The 21,975-nt window shown below is 34.2% G+C and overlaps 1 protein-coding gene across 1 annotated transcript in view; it reads left to right on the top strand.

Annotated features, from left to right (window-relative positions):
- Window positions 1–12,634, top strand: part of LOC148953295 (uncharacterized) — a 36,487-nt gene extending 23,853 nt beyond the window's left edge. Inside the window, exons 3-7 of the mRNA XM_089088469.1 lie at window positions 1,614–1,739; window positions 5,858–6,141; window positions 6,899–6,989; window positions 10,000–10,125; window positions 12,134–12,634. Of these exons, the coding sequence (XP_088944595.1) occupies window positions 1,614–1,739; window positions 5,858–6,141; window positions 6,899–6,989; window positions 10,000–10,125; window positions 12,134–12,444 (938 nt within the window). The 3' untranslated portion in view covers window positions 12,445–12,634. The remainder of the gene's footprint in view (window positions 1–1,613; window positions 1,740–5,857; window positions 6,142–6,898; window positions 6,990–9,999; window positions 10,126–12,133) is intronic.
- The last annotated feature ends 9,341 nt before the right edge of the window (window positions 12,635–21,975 follow it).

The following is a 21,975-nucleotide window of genomic DNA, read 5'->3' on the forward strand; positions in this document are numbered from 1 at the left end:
TCGTTTTTTTTCATTGCCTGAAAATCACCCTAGTTTGATGTCTTAATTATTTTTTTCTTCATTTTCCTCGTTTTTTGACATCATATTGGGCTCTCAGAACGTATTCACGAGATACAAAGACAGTAAGACAGAAGTCAATTCAATAGTTCCACTAGACACACCCAAAAACCTTTTATTATCTGACCACGAAAACTCTAAATATCACCTGGGAAGCTCTTCACGAACTGCTCACCTATAATCAATCGATGACAGAGACCCTGAGTGCTTAACTTGAGTATAAATGAATTATTTTCAGGATTGATTTGTTTAAGCATATTTCCATCACTTCAACATACAGTAATTTCATTTGGCTTCATATTGACTTATTTTACAGCTTAAATGGGAAACCATGCAGGAAAAAAAATATCCCTTGAAGTCAAATGAATTTACGATTTTTTTTTTTTTGTAGCCAGAATGAACTTGCCTATTGAAGATCAACCTGTGTGGTTCAGCTTCAATACATATACATAGAAAATGAGGGAATATGAGGAGAAATAGCTGAGTTACACACAATTGAGCTACGTTTAATAACTGCATATACCCAACAATATGTTCTGAGGTGACCAATAATATTACATAGAGACTCATAAATGGAAAAATAACCCAATATATAAGAAAATTAAATATACATGGTTGTAATGGAATGGTAAAGACTATGATTATTAAAAATCTAATGGACAGGTTTAAGACGACAAGCATTTTACATTCAAAACAGATGAATCAAGCTTGAGATAAGGTGAGAAAAAGTTAATTGAGCAATCGTAATCATTTTTAGAATATGTTTCTCACATACCCTTAACAAAACTGTCAAGATCACATAGAAGATTCTTAACATAGCTATAAAAAGGAGACTAAGATGGAGAAGGGGGGAAGCGTATAAAACAAACAATTACTGTGAAGTGGTGGGTTAGTACAGCCTATAAAATTAGTTTAAAGTGATGTAGCATTTCTTATAACATCAGACCTCCTGCCTTAATTCAAATGGTCTGCTTATTCAATAACATTTATCAAATAGGAAACATCCTTTAGCTTAGATTTGGAGAAGGGTAGAACTTGATTCGGGAATTATGACTTGAAATTTGCAATTTTAACAAGTTTTATATTTACCATGTTTAGTTTTAATATTTGGATTTCTAGAAAAAAATGTGCAAGATTTAATGAGAAACTTCTAGATCAACACCAAAAATAAAAAACATTTGCAGTTGTAACATTTTGCTAAACTCTTTAAAAAAATCCTCCTTACACAGGTCTTCTGATCAATCAGGTCCTGTTTTCTGGTTATCAGGTCATAACTGAACAATCAGCAATATAATATAGTCTGCTCTTAAATTCTCCCTCTGATTGGAGTGTTTCTGGAGCAGTGGTTTGACTTATTTATATGATAAAGCTGATTTAAAAGTTACTTTGCTATTTAATACAGTAAGCAAAGGTTCAATTTAACAGTAGGGGACGCCCTAACCAGTATTAAGTAACCCAGAAACTTCTAGTTCGAATGACAATCCTAGCTTTTTCCTCGCAGCTTTTTTTGTACTGGATAATTTTCTTTTTGTTTTTATTTTCTGTTCTTATTTTAGAACCCGGAACTTTCAGTGTACTCAATACTGGAATAATGGGTGATGGCACATACCTTAGTATAACAGGTGTTGGAACCCAGACCAATGAAAGTGCACCGGCAAGTTTGACAGTTCAGTTTCCTCAACGTAAGTAGAATGATAAATAAATTCATTAATTGAAATTGAAGGTATGAACGTTCTAACTACTACTAGCACTATCAATTCACCGCAACACAAAGCCGCCTAAGGCCAACACAGCTACGCACGCTCAACCTCCGTTTCGATCTGTTCAAAACCTCCCTCTTTGTACCCTCCTAGGAAGTTCCCATTTCCTTGAAATATTTCTTTATGACATTCTCCGACCCCAGACGAGGATAACTTGCTTTCCGTTTAGCCCTAGACGGTTGGCCGAAAAGGACAATCTTCGGTAATCTGTCATTTTTCTCAGGCAGAGCGTGCCCTAACCATCTCAACCTTCTTTTAATTATAGCTATAGAAAGTAGGATTGACCCACACTTTTTGTATAGCCTACTGTTTGAAAAATGTTCAGTCAGCCAGGTACCCAGAACAACCCGTAGGCAATTTCTCTGGAAAACATCTAGCAAATGTTTGCAGACTTATCTTCCTATTATTTCAACTTTTTTTAACTGTGAAAAAACACCCCGGGCCTTAGCTATTCTACTTTTAACATCTTCACTGCTCCCACTGTCTCTACTAATAATACTGCCAATGTAAGTGAAGCTCTCCACCGGATCAATCTATTCGTTACCCAACGTCACCTTTTCATCTTCACTTATTCCTAGCCTTAGTGACTTAATCTTCTTACCTATTCTAGCACCCTGAACTTGCAAAACATCTAAAAGTTTCTTCATTTTGCCCACACTCTCATCTACGATACTTAAGTCGTCACCATAAACTAAGTCCTTGAAGGTTTTTCCTTCCCATTTGATTCCGTGGTCTCCCATTGCCTTTGCTGTGCTCCTTAAGACAAAGTCCATCAAAATGATCCATATAAATGGGATAGAACACAACCCTGCTTAACACCTGATTTAATACAAAACCAGCTGCTAACCTCATTTCCTACCTTAACCGCAGAAGTGTTATTCTTGTACATAGCACTAATCACTTTAATGTATTTGTCTGGTATACCATACAAGGATACGACCTTTGCTTATCAACAGAATCGAACGCTTGCTCATAATCTATAGAACTGAGGACCAAAGGTGTTTGGCAACTGAGGCACTTCTCAATTATTAATCTAAGAGTGAAATTTTGTCGACAAATCCTCTACCTTTTCTAAAACAGCACTGTTCTTCTCTTAAAACTTTGTCTACAGCCTCTCTCAGTCTAAACAGTATCATATTACTAAATAATTTCCTGCATACAGAGACCAGACTAATGCCTTGACAATTACCACACTCACTCTTGTCAACTTTCTTGTACAGTTGTTTAATTAGGGTTTTCCTAAAAATCGTTAGGTACTTCCCCTTTTTCAAAAATCATATTCATAATATTTATTAACCTATTTCTAATGTCAGAGGTGCTATATTTAAGGAACTCATTTACCACATTATCAGCACCTGGAAAACAAAAACACGACGAACAATATTTGTAAGACAGTAACAATTCTTTTTGTAAGACAGTGAAGATAATATTCACTGTCTTAAAAAAGGAATTCCCTATTGTTCTTTGTGTTTTTGTTGTTTGTGATGGAAAGGCAGTGTGGTCTTTGTCGCTATTTTAGCATCTGGAGGCTTATTATATTTTAATACTTTTAGTCATGTCGCTAGTTCTTCCTACAAGTTCTTCCTTCTATGGTATCACAAACTTTTTCATTTTCCTCTAGATCTTTTCCTGCAACTCTAACTCGGCTTTGCAAATTCTCAAAATATTCTGCCTATCTGCTTTTAACTCTTTCCTTATCACTAATTGTGGTCCCATTCCTATCTTTAACTGGAAAAAGTCCAGATTGACTATTACCTCTCAATTTTTTAACATGCCAGTACAGTATTTTACTGTTATGCCGTCTAGCTGCATCTTCCAGATCCTCGGCAATTTTTTCCATGGCCTCTACTTCACACATCCTTAGTACATATTTTAATGCTTTCTGCACTTTCTTTACATTCATTTTATTTTCATATTATCTATCACTCAGGTAATTCTTGTACAAGCGATTTCTCCTCTCTATTAAACATGAAGTCTTTTCACTAATATTCCTAGCTGAAATGCTAACTATCTTCCCTAAGACACCATCAGCAACTTCACAAATTTTTTATCTAAATTTATTCCAACCATCCTCCTCATTGTCAAATTTTAAACTCTCAAGTTTAATATTCAACAGTTCCTGGAAAGTTTATCTCAAATTTTAATCCTGGAGTCTACCAACATCATAACTCCCCTGGAGGTAGTTACCATTTCGGAATTTCAGCTTTAAATTACCCTAGATACTTCTAGAAGGTGATTTTTACTTTTAAAATAAATATTAGCACTCCTATATACCCCAGGATCTTGTATTGATCCTGCCAGTATTCGGTTTATTATAACATAATCAATAAGGTTTGGTGTCTTACTATCCCGTGAATACCATGTTAACTTATGGGCCATTTTATGACCAAACACCGTATTGGTTATAACTAGATTGTTATACCTACATAATTGCAAAAGTATGTATCCATTACTATTTTCTTCGCTATTTCTACCGACCTGGGTGTTAAAATCTCCTAGTAAAACCCATTATTTCTACCTGAGACCCTTTCTATTTGCTCCTGTAACTGTAAGTAAAATTCATCTGAGTCACTATTATCTCCGCCAATCCGTTCTACAGGGGCATATACTACTATAACTGATATCCTGAACTTTTTAGTCATAAAATGAGCAATTAGTATTCTATTATTAATACCTTTTCAGTCTAAACAAGACTTAGCAGCTTCCTTTTTCATCACGAGCCCTACTCCTTGTCTATGTACCCCTCCCTTCCTACCTGAGTCAACAAATTCTATATCACCTAATTTCATGCTTCCTACCCCTGGAATATACGTTTCTAAAACTCCTAATAAGTCCAGTTGGAATCGTCAGAATTCGTCAGTCAAAATGTCGATACGATAGTCATTTTTTAACGTCGTAACATTCCAAGCTCCACTTTCATGTTCTGTAAATCATTGAAATCCTTTTGGCCTTTTGGCCTTTTAGAACCGGACAGTAAGAAGTCCGTGGGGCCTGCAGTATGAATGGAGACTTTGTGAAATCTTAGACCCTTCTTGGTCATAACATGGTTTTCAGCACTTGGCGATACTCTTCTATCAACAAGAGTCAAAATCCTACACAGACAGTCTCAAGCCTATTACATACGAATTATTATATATTCATGTTTATATATTATATACTACTACGGGGAGGGAGGCAACCCATAGTAGATAAATTAGCTAGGAAAAGGTATTTCAGCCCGAAAACACCCGTCAAAACAGACCAAGTCAAAAGAATTAACTATTAATCAGAATCCCGTGCGAATGCTGTGTCATTTACTAGGCTATAATTTCGTCGAGGGGTGCCACGTCTCAAAGGAGAATAGAGTTGACCGTAAGGTCCCCAGTCTTGCAGGTACTTGGGCAGCCTTTTGCAGAGGTCGCTGTCCATAGATCTGGATCTTACGCCCTGCTGCAGTTGTCATTCTATAGAGAATCCTCCCACGATGGTGTTCTGCGTCACTATAAAATTTAACCCATTACTGGGAGAAGGTTTGTACCTCAAGAGACGTGTGGACACGTCGGTGGGTTCTGTTGAGTGTACATTTGCGCTACTCTTTTACTATTGTTCGGCTTTTTCTTAGTTAGAACCCAATTTTTTTTGTCATTTCCGCGTGTTGAAGCTATCCTCTTTATAGATATAATTGAAATTACCCACTGAAGTTAACTCTCTATTGAAAGTAATTTATTATGATGCAATGAAGTCATACGTAGCGTCATGTAAGAAATAATGAGGAAATAGATCAAAAGAAAAGCAGGTATTGTAAGAAATTGAGCTATTGAAACGAATCTTTAAAAGGACCATAGCTTATAAATCAGTCACTAAACATTTTCTACGACCTTGTGCGGTCTGCTAACCATGGCGACAAAAAAAAGAGAAAAGGAGAAACATCCCTGTTAATTATAAAAAAATTATTTTCTTTGTTTTCAAGATGGAATGCTCTGAATATCCAGTTCAGGATTATTGTAGATACACATTCTTAATGAACAAAAACATTAACTGGTGTCCATTTTGTCTTGCAGTCCCACCTGGATCCTACCTTGTTTTGGATACAGACTACACGACGTTCGCAACAGTGTATTCCTGTGAAGTAGCTTATGGACAGAAAATAGAGCAGGGGTGGCTCCTTTCAAGAAATAATACACTTCCTCAAGATCAAATTGACAGAGTCATGAATGATTTTACTGACTTAGGCGTCAATATTAGTCAATTCCAAAAATATTATCAAGGGGAAGACTGCGAATATGATGCACCATTGGCTTTATGTCCTGATGTTAAAACAAAGCCAGATTTTGATTTATCAGAGGTGGGTATTGTAAAAAACTAGTAATAGCAATTTTATCAGTTTTCTTAATATGCGAAATTTTGCAATAGAAATAATCACAATAATATTTTTTTTCTCAAACAAGAGTTTTACTGTTTTGGCTATACGAAGTCAAATCAAAGTCTCAAACAACTTCTTAAAATTATTTGTCATAAATTTCGTGCCCCTATATAAGGAAGCACTCAGAGCAGTTAGGTTATTTATGATTGCGGTTTGGACAAATTCGAGAAATATCGAATTACGATGCTTATTTATTATGTTATGTTAATTACTGAAAAAATTTTATGAATAAAATATATTTATGCACCATTTCATTCAATGTTGCTTCTGAAGTAAAAATTTTCCAGAAATAAACTTTAAACTTATTTATTATTATTATAGTTGAAATGCTCATAGGTTTTGAAGTCAAAGCTGTTTTCAATCCCACAAGACCTCATGTTAGTATAAGGGGCTAAACAAAGATAGAGCGCTGTAAGTGCACTCGCATGTGACTGATCATCTACAGAAAAAAACTGCTGAATGTATAATGTATTTTTAACTCACTTGCTTAATCCTTGAAAAAAGAAATGTAGCCAACGAATCTTCGACGTATTTTTCAATATGTTTGAGAATCCAGAAATTAAAATGATAAATTTATGAAAAAATGATTTTCTAAAGTCATAGCAGTACTAGGCATAATTTATTTTGGTGTAGACTTGTGGGAGTTATTAATCTTCTATAACAAATCTGTATTTTATAGTATGTTGGGGATTGGTATGAAATCCAAAGAATTGACGCTGCATTTCAATTTGATGCAGAGTGTGTACGAGCCAGATATGCAGCCTTGGATGGTAAGCTTGTCTATTTTATTGCATATTGTTTATAGAATAGATGAGGGCTAAGACGTGCCAAGGACAGACCAACGGTAGTTTATGTACGGTAGTTATGTACAACGGTAGTTTATTTTACCCCTACTTCAGCAAATATTGATGTGTAAGTGACTTTGACACTGTGAATAAAAACCGTGTCAGAACGCTTGTATATTAAAACGAAAGTGGTAGGCCTGAACTAAGCCGTTGCAAGATAATAACTTTTCCTGGAAATGTGGATCACCAAGCACTGAAAAGAATGTAACAGCGAGATTGGGCCATAGCTTGCACGAAGCTTCCATTAAACTGGAGGTGACACGGAGCTCTCTCTACCTACTCCTAAGTCTGTTAAAGCGTTTTGTGTAGGCTTGAAAGGGGATATTTGTGACTTATAGGGGACATACTGATTTTCTAAAAACTCTAATTCTCCCCAAAATTTGAACAATGTAAAATAAAACGCTGTCAATAAAAAAATAAGTTGGCCCAGTTATACGGATCAAGATATACACGGTTGATGAAATTATGAGTATTATAGCGAGTATATTTGAGAGAAAATCCATAGAAAGTGAATCGATGATGGACACTGATCGATGATCAACGATGGACGATGATCGATAAAGGACTAATAATCGATGATGGAGAAAATCCATAGATGGATTTTCTCCATTTCCATGGAGAAAATCCATAGAAAGTGAATCGATGATGGACACAGCCAGATCCATCAAATTTAGTTTGAAATTCAACAATATGGTGAATCCTTAAGAACGAGTAAAATCAAATTCAGTAGTTCGCTTAAGATGTGAAAAAAAATAATGGAACAGACAACCTCGGTGACCCTAAAACATTGTGTATTACAAAATCTGTACTTGGAGGTATAATTTTAGTAGATAAGAATTCAATAAGGGTCAATCCTCAAGAACGACTTAAAATCAAATTCAGCACTTCGTCTAAGATTTGAAAAAGCATTGGAACAGACAACCTTGGTGACCCTAAAACATTGTGTATTACAAAATCTATACTTGGAGGTATAATTTTAGTAGATAGGCTAATGATTCAAAGCCCCATTTTCAATTCTAGATAAATAGCCTTTAATATTAAGAGGTTTATAAGTTCGACAAAGAAGAAAATAAAACGAAGAATGAAAACGGTAAGATAACAGAAGCGAGTGATTTTTGCCCTGTGAAAAAACAGAAATGAAAAGATAAATAAAATAATTCAGCAAAGACTGATTTGAGGTTAATCCTTAAGATCAGATTCAATAGTTCGTTTAAGATTCGAAGAATTAATGGAACAGATAGCATTAGTGATGGTAGGACATTATGTATTACAAAATCCGTACCTGGAGGTATAATATTAGAAGACAAGGATTCAAAACCTTATCTTCAATTCTAGATAAATGAAATTTAAAAATTAAGAGGTATATATATTCGACAAAGAAGCGAAGAAAACGAAAAATAATAACGATTAAGAAACTAGATGCGGGTGACTTTCTCCCAGTAAAAAAAAGGAATGGAAATATAACGTAAATAATTCAGCGAAGACTTCCACTAGGCCGTCATACGATTTGCTTCAACTGTTGTTTTTTTTTCATTGCCTGAAAATCATCCTAGTCTGATTTCTTATTTATTTTTTTCCTCGTTTTTTTACGTAATATCGTGCTCTCAGAACATATTCACGAGATACATAGACAGATCGATTTTCTTGTTTTACAGCTGAAATGGGCAACCATGCGGTAAGAAAATATCCCTTGAAGTCAAATGAAATGATGAGTTCTATTTATTATTTTTTAAGCCAAAAGGATGTCTCTTTTTACAACTTAACCCATGTAGTTCAGCTTTAACATATATACATTTAAACTGAAGAAGGACAAGGAAAAATATTGGAGTTACACACAATTGAGCTGCATTCAGCAGCTGTATATACACAACAATATGTTATGATGTGACCAGTAATATTAAACATTAGTGATGACATACCACTAATAAATGAATTTCCATAAATGATGAAATAAGCTGAAACTAAAGAAAAGAAATATTCACGATTGTAATGAAATGGTAAAGACAGTGATTATTAATATATATATGGATAGGTTTAAGACGCCCAGCTTTTGACATCCAAAACAGATGAATTAAGGTTGTGATAAGGTGAGAAAAAGTTAACTGAGCAATCGTAATCATTTTTAGAAATTACTTTTAACAAATCTGTAACAAAACTATCAAGATCACATAGAAGATTCATAGTGTAGCTATAAAAAAGGAGACTAAGATGGAGAAGGGAGGAAGCGTAAAAAACAAACAATTACTGTCAAGTGGTTGGTTATTAAGGTCTATAGAATTAGTTTAAAGTGATGCAGCATTTCTTATAACATCATACTTCCTGCCTTAATTCAATTAGTCTACTGATTTAATAACATTTTATCAGATAGAAAAGATCCTCTAGCTTAGATTGGAAGAACGGTAAAACTTGCCTCAGAAAATTGGAATTTTAACATGTTTTATGTTTACAATATTTAGTCTTGCTGTTTGGATTTATAGAAAAAACGTGTAAGATGTAGAAAAAGATTATTAATCTTATAATGTGAAGCTTCTAGATCAACATTAAGAACAAACACATTTGTAGGTGCAATATTTGGCTAACCTCTGTCAAAAGATGCTCCTTTTCTCAAGTCATCTGACCAATCAGGTCATGTTATATGGCTATCAGGTCATAGCTGAACCAATCAACAATATAATATCGTCTATTCTTAAATTTATGGTGTAAGAGGGGTATTTTTGGAGCAGTGGTCTGACTGATTTATATAATAAAGCTGATTTAAATGTAACTTTGCTATTGACTACAGTGAGTAAATATTTAGTTTAACCAATAGAGGATTCCTCACCAATATTAAGCGACCCAGAAACTTTCATACGACGGACAATCCTAACTTTTTCCTCGCAGCTTTTTTTTGTGCTGGATAATTTTATTTTGGTTTTATTTACTATTCTTATTTTAGAACCCGGAACTTTCAGTGTGCTCAATACTGGAATAATGGGTGATGGCGCATACCTTAGTATAACAGGTGTTGGAACCCAGACCAATGAAAGTGCACCGGCAAGTTTGACAGTTCAGTTTCCTCAACGTAAGTAGAACTATAAATAGATTTCTTACTGGATTTTAAAAGTATGAACGTTTTAACAATTCACAGAAATATAAAGAAAATATTACTAAAAAAAAATATGAAAAAAACAGGGTAAGGTATAAAACCTCAAGCAGAAAAGCAAACAATTGCGAACTATCGTATAGTAGAAGCAAATAAATTGGGTAGAAAAAAAAGTGTATAAATCGTTAATAAGATGCATATTAAGACGGGATACGAAGTTTTTTTCCTTGTAATTATCATAACTGGAAAGACTACAACTCGAACCTCTCCACTTTATGCTTTTTAAACCTTTTATGTGGAAGATGTACAAGAAACTCTTCGAAATTTGATAGGAGAAGTTGATGAAAGTCAGAGTTAAAGAAGGTTCCGTGAAGAAGTTGAAGAAGGTTCCGTTGATGAAGGTTCCGTACTATTAATTCAACTGCTTACAATTCACCGCTGAACCAAGTTGTGCCAGCTCCCCTCCCAACCCAATCTATTGAAAGTTTTTCTCTTTTACCACCTCCTATGAAGGTCAGATTTTCTGTAAATCTTTCTTCATAACATCTTCCAACCGCAACCCAAAGCAGGGCCTGGGGACGACCTGCTTTTCGTTTGGTCCCAGATAGATGACTATCTGATAAAGTAAATGGCATTTTGCCAACCTTAGAATATTTGGAAAATTGTCATCATTCCTGCGTAAAAATACAGCTTTTCTTTTACATGCACTCAGATAAACGGATACCTAAAACTATCCGTAGACAATTCCTCCTTAAAAAATTTAATATATTTTCCTCTGCCTTTTAAAGCCCCTACGCTTCAGAATCATGTTTTAAACTGTCAGTACCGTGGCTTCTAAAATTATTATCTTAATTTACTGACTGATCTTTTCATTGTTTCAAACTTCTTTAAACTATGAATATTTTTACTAATTTCAACTTTAACCCATCTTTACTAATAATTAATTTAGAAAACCTTTTTCCATTAAAGTGTTTTTTCAAAGAAAAAAAACAAACAAAACAGTTACATTAAGACCAAAGACCAGCAGACAAAAACCGAAAATGATTGAATAGCGAACATAAATCACGGACATAACCACCATCAATAATGAACGTAAATAACCATTAATAATAAAAAAATTAAACCGAAAACAAACAGAATTATAATAAATGATGACATCAAAATTAAAAAAAGCAGAAGCTATGACAAACTGAAGTAAGGCCAAGTCCCCTAAGCCTTTTAAGGATCACAACGGCATTGGCGCATTACTAAAAACAATTTTGATTTGGAGGTGCGAGTTTTTATTCGTCATCGGACCAAAATTTTTTTTTTATTTATATAATCAATTATAGTTCAGAATAAAAATTTTAACTAAATGGCGTTAGCACTTACAACGAAAACAATAAAAAACCATATTATAACTTATTACGCACTGACTTGTAAAAAGAAACGAACGAATTGACAAAACGGTTTGTTCTTGGAGTAGGCATTTTCAGTCTCACTTTGTTAGCTGACCTTGTGTTTATTTTTTTCCACATAACTGGTGGTAGAATCTCTCTATGTTTTTCACTGCAAAAGAGAAATTGGCCGAATTTGCTGATCAATCCCAATCGACGTTCGTTAAGGGACGGTAGTTCCAAGACAGATAATGCCGATTCATTACTTACATACGAGTCTGAAAGAATAACTTTAAAGGTTTTTTTTGTAGTGACTCAAGTTGATCAGTTAGGTAGCTTATGTTGTTGAATTGAAGGCCCCATACAGGGCAAGCATACTCGAGAATTGGTCGGATGTATGTAAGATAATATTCTTACTAAACGGTAACTAAACGGTTACATATAAGCGGTTTTATAATGTAACCATGATTTTCTTCCTTTTTGCCGCTACGTTACTAATCAATTATATGTGTGGCTAGCTAAAAGCTAGTTGAGACACAATGAAAACTAGGATACTAGATGCACATTATAAACGGCCAAAATCATTAACTGGTGTCCATTTTCTTTTGCAGTCCCACCTGGATCCTACCTTGTTTTGGACACGGACTACACAACGTTCGCAACAGTGTATTCTTGTGAAGTAGTTTTTGAACAGAAAATAGAGCAAGGATGGCTCCTTTCAAGAACTAAGACACTTCCTCAAGATCAGATTGACAGAGTCATGAATGACTTTACTAAATTGGATGTCAATATTACGCGATTCAAAAAGTATTATCAAGGGGACGACTGCCAGTATGATGCAGAAAATTCAGCTTCAGTTTCTAATGTAGCCTATGTATTTTCTTTTACATTAGCTAGTACAATTGTCAAAAGACTCTTCTAACTTCCTTCGTTACAGTGCATCTCTAATTGCTTTCAAAAGGAACCAATGTTTGAATTAAAAATTTCTTATTTGTTAGAGATTTAAATAATTTATGTTATGTAATTGTACCCTGCGATTTTACCGTGGTAAAAGCAATGCTACGGGGATTCCTCGGTATTAGATTATTTTAAATTAGAAGCTGGTATATGTTGTTTGGTGTATGATAGCTGTTACGAATACGACAGAATGTCGTATTACCCTGGTTTATTTCTTTCGAGACTCCAACACAGGGGTTTCAAGAATCGTGGTTGAATTAGTAGCTGCCACTTAGTAAAGGGCGAACCACGGTCCATTGTAACCAACAATTACAATGTTAACAGTTAAAACGCACAGTAAAAAAAAAAATGCTAAGTATGGAAATGGCCATTTCCAGCTGATTCAGGAATGTTAGCCATTATCTAAACTAGCCTGAATAGTAAAAGTTTTCTGAAAACAAATTTAAGGGAATTTCAAAACTTCCATCAGACCCCCTAAGAAGTGGCGATGGGTCGAAACAAAAGTGAAGTATTGGAATTGTCAGAGCAAAAAATACTTCACAAAAAACCTACAGTCCCCTGGGTTGAACACCAAGGAAAATTATTATTTTTCATGGGTAGCACTGATCTGTCCATTTTTGTTTCTTTTTTACTCCACAGCTAGTGGGGCACTGAAACCTGATAGAAAGCTGTTTAAGGACTCATTTTAAAGAAAATTGCTTTATTTAGTGTTTTTTGTAAGTACCAAATCATAATATGAAAAAGAAAATTCGTTTAATCGACAAAACTACATCTTCTTATATAAGATGATATGTGACATCATAAACGTAGTAACAACTCTAAGTGACACTACATTAAACCTATACGACAAGGTCAGTTACGATGACGGCAGTACCAATAGAAAAGCCTGAAAGGTGAACTCAGTGAAAAAGCTACCAATACAAATTTAAAAGGTCTCCGAGGCTGCATTAAATGTACTTCAAAGGGTGTCATGGTTAACAGTGTTGACTGCGTAGTTTGTTTTTTACTAATTCCGGCTAAGTCATACTAGGTAGAGGTTCATGCCATCATAAGTTTAAGGAAGAAAGGGAGTATTGTGAAAGTTAAAATGGACTTAGTAGCACTAGATCATGTTTCGTTATTGGCATTCTATATGAAAACAACCTTTCTAGGGGGGAAATCTAGCTTCTTTTGAAAGCATTTAAAGGAACTACAATTTACATATTTAATTCTTTAACAGAACTTCCTGCTAGCGCTTGAAATCAATGCAGGAAATTTTTTTTATCGACACATAAAATTTATCTTATTTATCAGAGTCTTTCCAATTCCTGTTGCAATAGAAAACTCTCTAGAACGTTGTGCATACACCGAATTGGTCTAAGAGTGAAAGTTTGCTTGACGCAAGTAGAATCCTAGGTCATAGTTGGTTGGAGCACTTTCCCTGGCTTCTTTCCAAGGTACTTTTGAGGCCAATGAGCTCTATTATTGGCCTCTTGCCCCTTGCCTGTTCCAGGTTTATGTACTTTTGATGGAAGCCACTTTTGATAGCTTTTGGACGGATAGGAATCAGTGAATCGTATCAGGTCCATTACCTGTTAAACGGACGTGGTTTTTTTCGATGGGCATAGTTTTTTAAATTAGTTAATTGCTTCCCGTTATCCCAAGCCAATGTATTGAAGTGAGTTTTGAGCGACATTATTCTTATAAACAAAGTTTTTTTTATGGATTATAATAAACAATTGGATGAGATCTTGTTTTTGTACTCTAATGGTATCACACCAGTTATTGATTATTGACTATAGATTATTGATTATGACTAAACTGGGCAGGCATCATTATTGTAATGAAATAGCCCTGTGCTTTCATTAGATGAAAAGATTCTTACTCTTTTCTTCCTTAGTGATCTAAGATCATGAAGAAGGTTTAACGGCGATTCCCTCCATTCTACCGACTAAATAATCAAAGACATAGATGCTGTTATTGTGAAATTTAGTTATAGATGGTGATATGTATTCTATTTGCAACGACACATTTTCAGCTTTCAAGCAACCCTCCATTGATTTTTATGAAATTTGTGTTTTGATGTACGAATCGAACTTGAGACCCATGACTTCCTAAGGTAAAAGAGCGACACGTTACTCGACTGACCCAGCAAGCAATTGAAACTGTTACGATTTTAGAAATAGATTCTAATGCACACAATTTATTGTTTCCGGGACGTTGTCCAACTGATGTTAAGCGTCACAATACCGTAACATGTTATTTGAAATTCGATTTATTGATTGTATTTTTCCCAAGTCCCTCACCAGTGCCTCAAGTCCCACACCAGGGCCCCGAGTCTCAACTCCATTCCCCCGCTTCAGGACCCCCTTCCAGACCCCCTCCAATTTTTTAATTGTTTTTTTTTCACTTTTTTTACATGTCTTAAAATGATATGAAATATAATCAAAACAAAAAAACTCATTTAATATTTCTGAAATACAGAATGAGAACGATATAGACATGTTAGTCGTGATTTTCACTATTATTAATTAAAAAAAAACTTTCCGAAAAATAAGTTTTTCAAAGAAAAGTAAAAGCCATTTTAAACTTAAGCACAGAAGTTACAAAAATCTGTCAAAATTCAAACTCAAAACGACCAGAAATTACTATTAAAGAATAAATGAAACCCAAAACGAACAAAAATAAAATAAACAATCATAGGAAAAAACATACAACAAGTAATAGTATAAATGAATAAAAAGATCTTAAAGCGAGTAATGCTTAGACTGAATTTGAAAATCTAGCTTAAAACGAGAAAAAATATTTTGCTATTGAAGCATAAATGAAACTTAAAGCGAACAGAAATTAAAAAAGCAATCAATGCAAACAAACATATAATAGATGTCAATGTGAATGAATAAATAAATCTTAAAACGAGTGAAACTTAAATTGAATATGCAAATTAAGCTTAAAAAGGACAAAAGTCACTACAAACAAGAATTTTGGTATCGCCTCCTTCTCTCACTGTAGAAGTCTAAAACCTAATGCGTCATTGGCACTTTACTGAAAATCAATTTTATGATAAATATTTTCTTTTGTACTTAATATTGAAAATAAACATGGAAATTATTTTAAAATTTTAAACTGATGAGCTTTCAGCAATTAATATCATTATGCATCAAATATTCAGTTTAATTTATTAGTTCTTTCGAAAGTTGTTCAAGACGAATATAGTATCACTACAAACAAGGATTTGGATACTGCCCCCTCGCTTAACTGTAAATAAAAACCATAAGCCTACTTCGCCATTAGCGCTTCACTGAAAACGAATTATATTACAAATATTTTCTTTTCCAGTTCTTTCAGCATTGAAAATAAAAATAAATTAGAGTGAAATAAATTATTGAACTGATGGATCTTTCAACAACTAATATCATTATATACAAATATTTAATTACATGTTGTTTATACTTTCCAAGACTGTTCAAGTCGCATATAAGGGCTGTTTTTTTTAGCACTAGGATCTTACATCTAAGATCATGCATTTTTCTGCAAAGATTATATTTATTTAACTCATCTTTGTTCTAGGATTAATTAAAAAAAACTTTTTCTATGAAATAAGTTTTTCAAAGAAAAGTAAAGAACTCCATTAAACAAAAAAAGAGCAAAAATAAAATCAAACAATCTACCAAGCGTGAAACTACCACAAATCAGCATCGATAAATAAATGAAACCCAAAACGAACAGAAATTACAATAAATAACCGAGTCAAACTCAAAACGAGCAGAAATTAACATAAGTTGGGTGCAAGACCCCTATGCCTTCCAAAGGCTAGAACAAAATTTGCACATTACTGAATAAATATAAATGTTTTTACTTTTATAACTTTTATAAATCAAATAATACTAACATTTTGATTACTAAATATCAGTATATGTATATTAAACTGACAATGCACATTCATTTGTTTTTTTGTTTTTTTTTTCAGTGAAGTGCAAATTTTGTTCTGGCCTTGGGAAGCCATAGGGGTGTTGCGCCCAACTTATTTTAATTTCTGCTCGTTTTGAGTTTGACTCGGTTATTTATTGTAATTTCTGTTCGTTTTGGGTTTGATTTATTTATCGATGCTGATTTGTGGTATTTCACGCTTGGTAGATTATTTTATTTTTGCTTTTTTTTTGTTTAGTGGAGTTCTTTACTTTTCTTTGAAAAACTTATTTTATAGAACAAGTTTTTTAATTAATTTCTGTTCGTTTTTTATGACATAGTCTTTTCAGCAAAAAAGAAAATAATCAATCAATCAATTTATTAATACTAAAAACAAAACAATTACAAAACTAAAGTTTATACACGCCCAAGAAGCTCAGCTTGTAAAGGTTGACGGAGGACAAGGGAAAGGGTATGAGTTACATGGGGCTTAATAGAAAGAAAACAGTCAAGATACACACCAAGAAATTTCACTATAGTAGATTGCAGTATAATATCATTCCCGTAAGTCAGGATGGTTGGCTCCCTTGCGTCTCTCATACGATAAGGGGTACTAAAGTGTACAATGGAACTTTTTTGGCTGTTGAGAGTCATACCATTTGACCAGCACCAATCTTTTACTTTTACAAGAAGACCTTGAGCTAGGGAAGTGGCAGTTGGCAGGTTCACTGCAGCAATGAAAAAGTTACTGTCATCAGCAAAAAGAATAGGGTGCACAAGGGGATGAAGATCATCAACAAGATCATTAATATAAATTAAAAACAAAAGCGGTCCAAGCACAGAGCCCTGTGGGACACCTTTCAAAATAGGCAAGGAAGAAGAAGAAGTACCATTTACCGAAACATACTGAGATCTCCCTGAGAGGTAAGACCTAAACCATTCAAGTGGGACTCCATGCCCTCCAAATGAAGATAATTTAGACAAAAGAACAGAGTGAATGACCATATCAAATGCCTTTTTTAAAAGTCAAGAAATAGACCCAAAACGCACAAGCCCTTGTCAAGGTTAACACACACAAACTCTGTTGCATCTGAAAGTGTATCCAAAGAGGAAAAACAGGGACAAAAACTATACTCATGGTTAGCTATGAGAAAGATTCCTGCTGTTGTATTAGTACTGAGCACAAATGAAGAGAGTGTACACTACAGCACTTTTTCATCAGCCAAAGAGATTACACGAAGAAAAGAAACATGCATATAGTTTTTAATTCGAGATGAATAATCTTTTTTATACAAAGGTACAACATTAGCAACCTTAAATAAATGAGGAAAACACCAGAAGAAAGAGAGAGGTTAGTTGTGTGTGAGATGGGGTTAGAAACAAACTGACCAATTTTTTAAAGAATATTACAGCTCAAACAAAAACCATCAACTGAACGGCTACTTGTAAGCTGAGAAATAATGTTACAAATTTCGGTATCACTGCATGGGAAAAGGAAAAATGACTTTTCTGCTAAGGGAAAACTACTTACTCTGCTGTAAGGTGGATTAGGTACTGAAGGAAGTGAGGTGAAATACGAATAAAAGGCGCTTTTCTTAAGAATTTTTTTCCACGAAAGATCTATCATCTTTTCTGTAGCGACAAGGGAGGGACAGTTTGAGTTTCTTGCAGGATAGAGCTTCATTAACTACAGTCCAAACCTTTCGCAAATTCCCCTTACACTCATCAATTCGACGCGAAAAATAGAGCTTTTTGGCTGCACGTACTGAAGAAGTAAGCACATTTTCATAAAGTTTATACTTCAAAAGATCATCCTGTGTCTTACTTTTACGTGCAGCCTTGAACAGAGATGCCTTCATATATGTATCATTCATCAGACCTCTAGACATCCATGGACGTTTGGGTATGGAACTCCTTGGCCTCTTTCTAAGAGGAAAATGCTTATCCAACAGAGCTCCCATACGACACAAAAATAAATTCGATGCACAATAAACATCATTAGCTTCAAGAACACTAGACCAATCATTACTCTGAAGACTATGTTTTAAATTAGAAATTTCTTTATCTGTGGAAGTTCTAAAAGAAAACTCACCCTGGTCATCCACAATAATCTCAGTTTGAGGCACAAAAAGTGAAACTTAAATATGGAAGTGATCAGAAAGATCAGTGAAAATAAGACCAGAAGTAAACTTCAAATTAGGAGAATGAGAAATGAAAATATTATCCATTAAAGTGGCAGAATTTCTAGTAGGGTCAACACGAGAAGGAAAAAAAATTGAAGGAGGTAGCCCAGAAGAAGAAAGCATATCAAAGAGATGGTCACATTCATCACTTGATCCAATATTTAATATATTACAATTAAAATCTCCCAAAACACAAATACGTTTTTTAGAGAAAGACCCCACACAAGAAAGTTGATCAAGCAAATCGCAGAACAAATGTGTTGGAAAATGAGGGGGCTTATTTATTTATTTTTTTTTTATTCCCACCTCCTCTCCTCTCGGTGACTTTCAAATTTTCTTTAACAATATCTCATAATTTATTTAATGTCACCTACTCTTTTCTTAAAAAAAAACTTCTTCAAAAAAAAATCCATATATTAAATTTATATAAAATTGAGCATTCCAAAATATATCAGGTTATAAAAATAGAGGTATACTACATTTCAAATTTCATATATCTTTTAGGTTCATCCGATATCTCAGGCTGCCCTTCCCCCTTAGGGCACCCCTTCCATCGTGACCTTCAATTACACTTTTCAAATCCTTTTTCATCAACCTCTATTTACCCCGATATATAATCGGGGGCTTATAAAACAAACAAACAGTATCACATGCAAACTGGCTTTTCAGATAATTAACAAGAGAATAAACTGTCCTATTATTTGACACTACTGATGTAAACAAGGATTCAAGGTCAGATCTTCTTCTAAACTCAATATCAGACTTTATAAATAAAGAAATACCCCCTGAGCCCTTTGTTACCATTCTGGGTAACAAACACATTCTGGGTTATGGACAGCAACATAACCATACATATCATAGGCTGTAAAATTTTCACCATCAGATAACCATGTTTCTGTTAAACCTATTACATCAAAAGGGCAAGAATTATCACACCACAAATATGATTTCAGACAATCCCACCTATCTCTTATCCCACATATATTCAAACAAAATACATTGAAGCTACTATTTAAAGACAGTGAGGGTATAATTTTATCACAATAATCAATGGTAGTGTGATAATTGCACGTAGAATTAACCATAGATTCAAGGAGAGGGTCAAACTTGTGTGCCTCTTGTTTACCAGCACTACTTGGTTGATCAAATATAACTGAATTAAAAATAGAAGAATTCAAAAGGAAAGATAAATTACCCATATTTATCACTCATAACAAATGTATAAATAGAATTATAAGTGGGATGGCACAAGTTATCCAAAGTATTGGACCAAAGTATAATGTGACAACAGTTGCTATTACATGAGCTGCAGGTGTGCTGGACTGACGAAAAAATAATAGAAATTAGGCTACATGAAGGTGAGAGGATCACAAAAGGCATAAAGAGATATGGGTGTATGGGTAGTAAGAAATTATGAGAGCTCTATATGTACTGACATGACAAAAATATGATAGAATTCAGGGTGCACAAGGGTGATAGGATCAAAAACAAAGATAAAGAAAAATCAATGAGATGGCATATATTATTCAAAATATTAACCAAAAGTATAATATGGGACTAGTCAAAATTATGTGAATTGCATCTGTGCTGACATGAGAAAAATATGATAGAATTCAGGCTACAGGAAGGCGATAGGATCACTAACCTATAAAAGGAAATAATAATGGCATGGCACATATTCATCAAAATATTGGCCCCAAGTATAATGTGAAACCAGTCAAGATTATATGAGCTGCAATTATGCTGAAACGACAAAAATATGAAAGAAATCAGCCCGCATAAAGGTTATAGGATCACAAACAAACATAAGAAAATAAATAAATAAATAACAGTGGGATAGCATATATGATTCATAATATTCGCCCAAAATGTAATATGTGTCCACTCAAAAGTGTATGAGCTGCAAGTTTGCTGACAGGACAAAAATATTATAAAAACCAAGCTGCATGATAGTGATAGGATCATAAACAAACATAAAGAAAAATCAATGGGAAGGCAAATATTATTATAATTATTGAGAAAAACAATAATGTATGACCAGTTGACATTATGGGGGTTACAAGTATATTGATACGACAAGAATATAATGTAAATCAGACAACATGAAGGTTGCAGAATCACAAAAAAACATAAAGAAATATTAGCGGGAAGGGACATATCATCCAAACTATTGGCCCAAAGTGTAATATGGTACCAGTCAAAATTATGTAAGGACAGTAAAGAATAATAGAGGAATATTTTAAGAACAGCAAGTAAATTACTACAGAAACAATGCAATATATTATAACAAAATAAATCTAAATCCATCACTTTAATTTTCTGCATTTGCAGCACATAAATCAATTTCATTCTGATTATTAAACTTAATCACTCTTCCAGATTGGGTTTTATACAGGATATCACCTTTACTGGACCAAACATTATGTAAGCCAAGCTTTGACTTGGCATATGAAAGAAGTTGTAGGCGCGGTTCTGTAAGCATCTCAGAAAATAGAATCCCTTATCCTTTCAAATCCTTCTTTTGTCTGAGAAGCAGTTGACGAACTCGTAAGTTGCAAAATTCAATAACTATGGGTCTGGGTTTTGCAGATCGTTTGCCAATTCTTTTGGCTGATACAACATCAGACTGAATGATTGGTATGCCAGAAAATTTCCCAGCACATAGTGACAAGAATCGATTTTCAGTGTTTTCAATGGAGGCATCCTCTTTCACCCCAAAGACAATAATTTGGTTGCTCAAAGCTTACTGTTCAAAACGGTCATTTAATCTTGCCAGGTTGGACTGGATAGGCTGGAAAGAGTTTTTAAGGTATATCATGGATGACTCTAAAGTAGCCAAAGAAGATTCAACAGAAAATATGCGTCTGTTATAGCTTTCAAGGGGTATAGGAGGGACATTAAGAAAAGAACTTGCTCTGAAATGCCCTTTGAAAAGTATTGCTTGGTGTTGAGGTATCCAAAAAGCTGTAAAGTAAAGTTGGGGGTGAAAAGGATGGATGCTTCAAGTTGTAGAATGGGTTTAGGAGGGACATTATGAAAAGAACTTGCTCTGAAATGCCTTTTGAAAAGTATTGCTTGGTGTTGAGGTATCTAAAAAGCTGTAAAGTAAAGTTGTGAGTGAAAAGGATGGATGCTTCAAGTTGTAAAATGGGTTTAGGAGGGAAATTAAGAAAGGAACTTGCTCTGAAATGTCTTTTGAAAGTATTGCTTGGTGTTGAGGTATCCAAAAAGCTGTAAAGTAAAGTTGTGGGTGAAAACGATGGGTACTTCAACTTGTAAAATGGGTTTAGAAGGGACATAATGAAAAGAACTTGCTCTGAAATGCCTTTTGAAAGTATTGCTTGGTGTTGAGGTATCCGAAAAGCTGTAAAGTAAAGTCGTGGGTGAAAGGGATGGATGCTTCAACTTGTAAAATTGGGTTTAGG

Source organism: Artemia sp. Qi Xiang Cuo, chromosome 4 (assembly GCF_049724085.1).
Source record: "Artemia sp. Qi Xiang Cuo chromosome 4, ASM4972408v1, whole genome shotgun sequence".
Taxonomy (NCBI): domain Eukaryota; kingdom Metazoa; phylum Arthropoda; class Branchiopoda; order Anostraca; family Artemiidae; genus Artemia; species Artemia sp. Qi Xiang Cuo.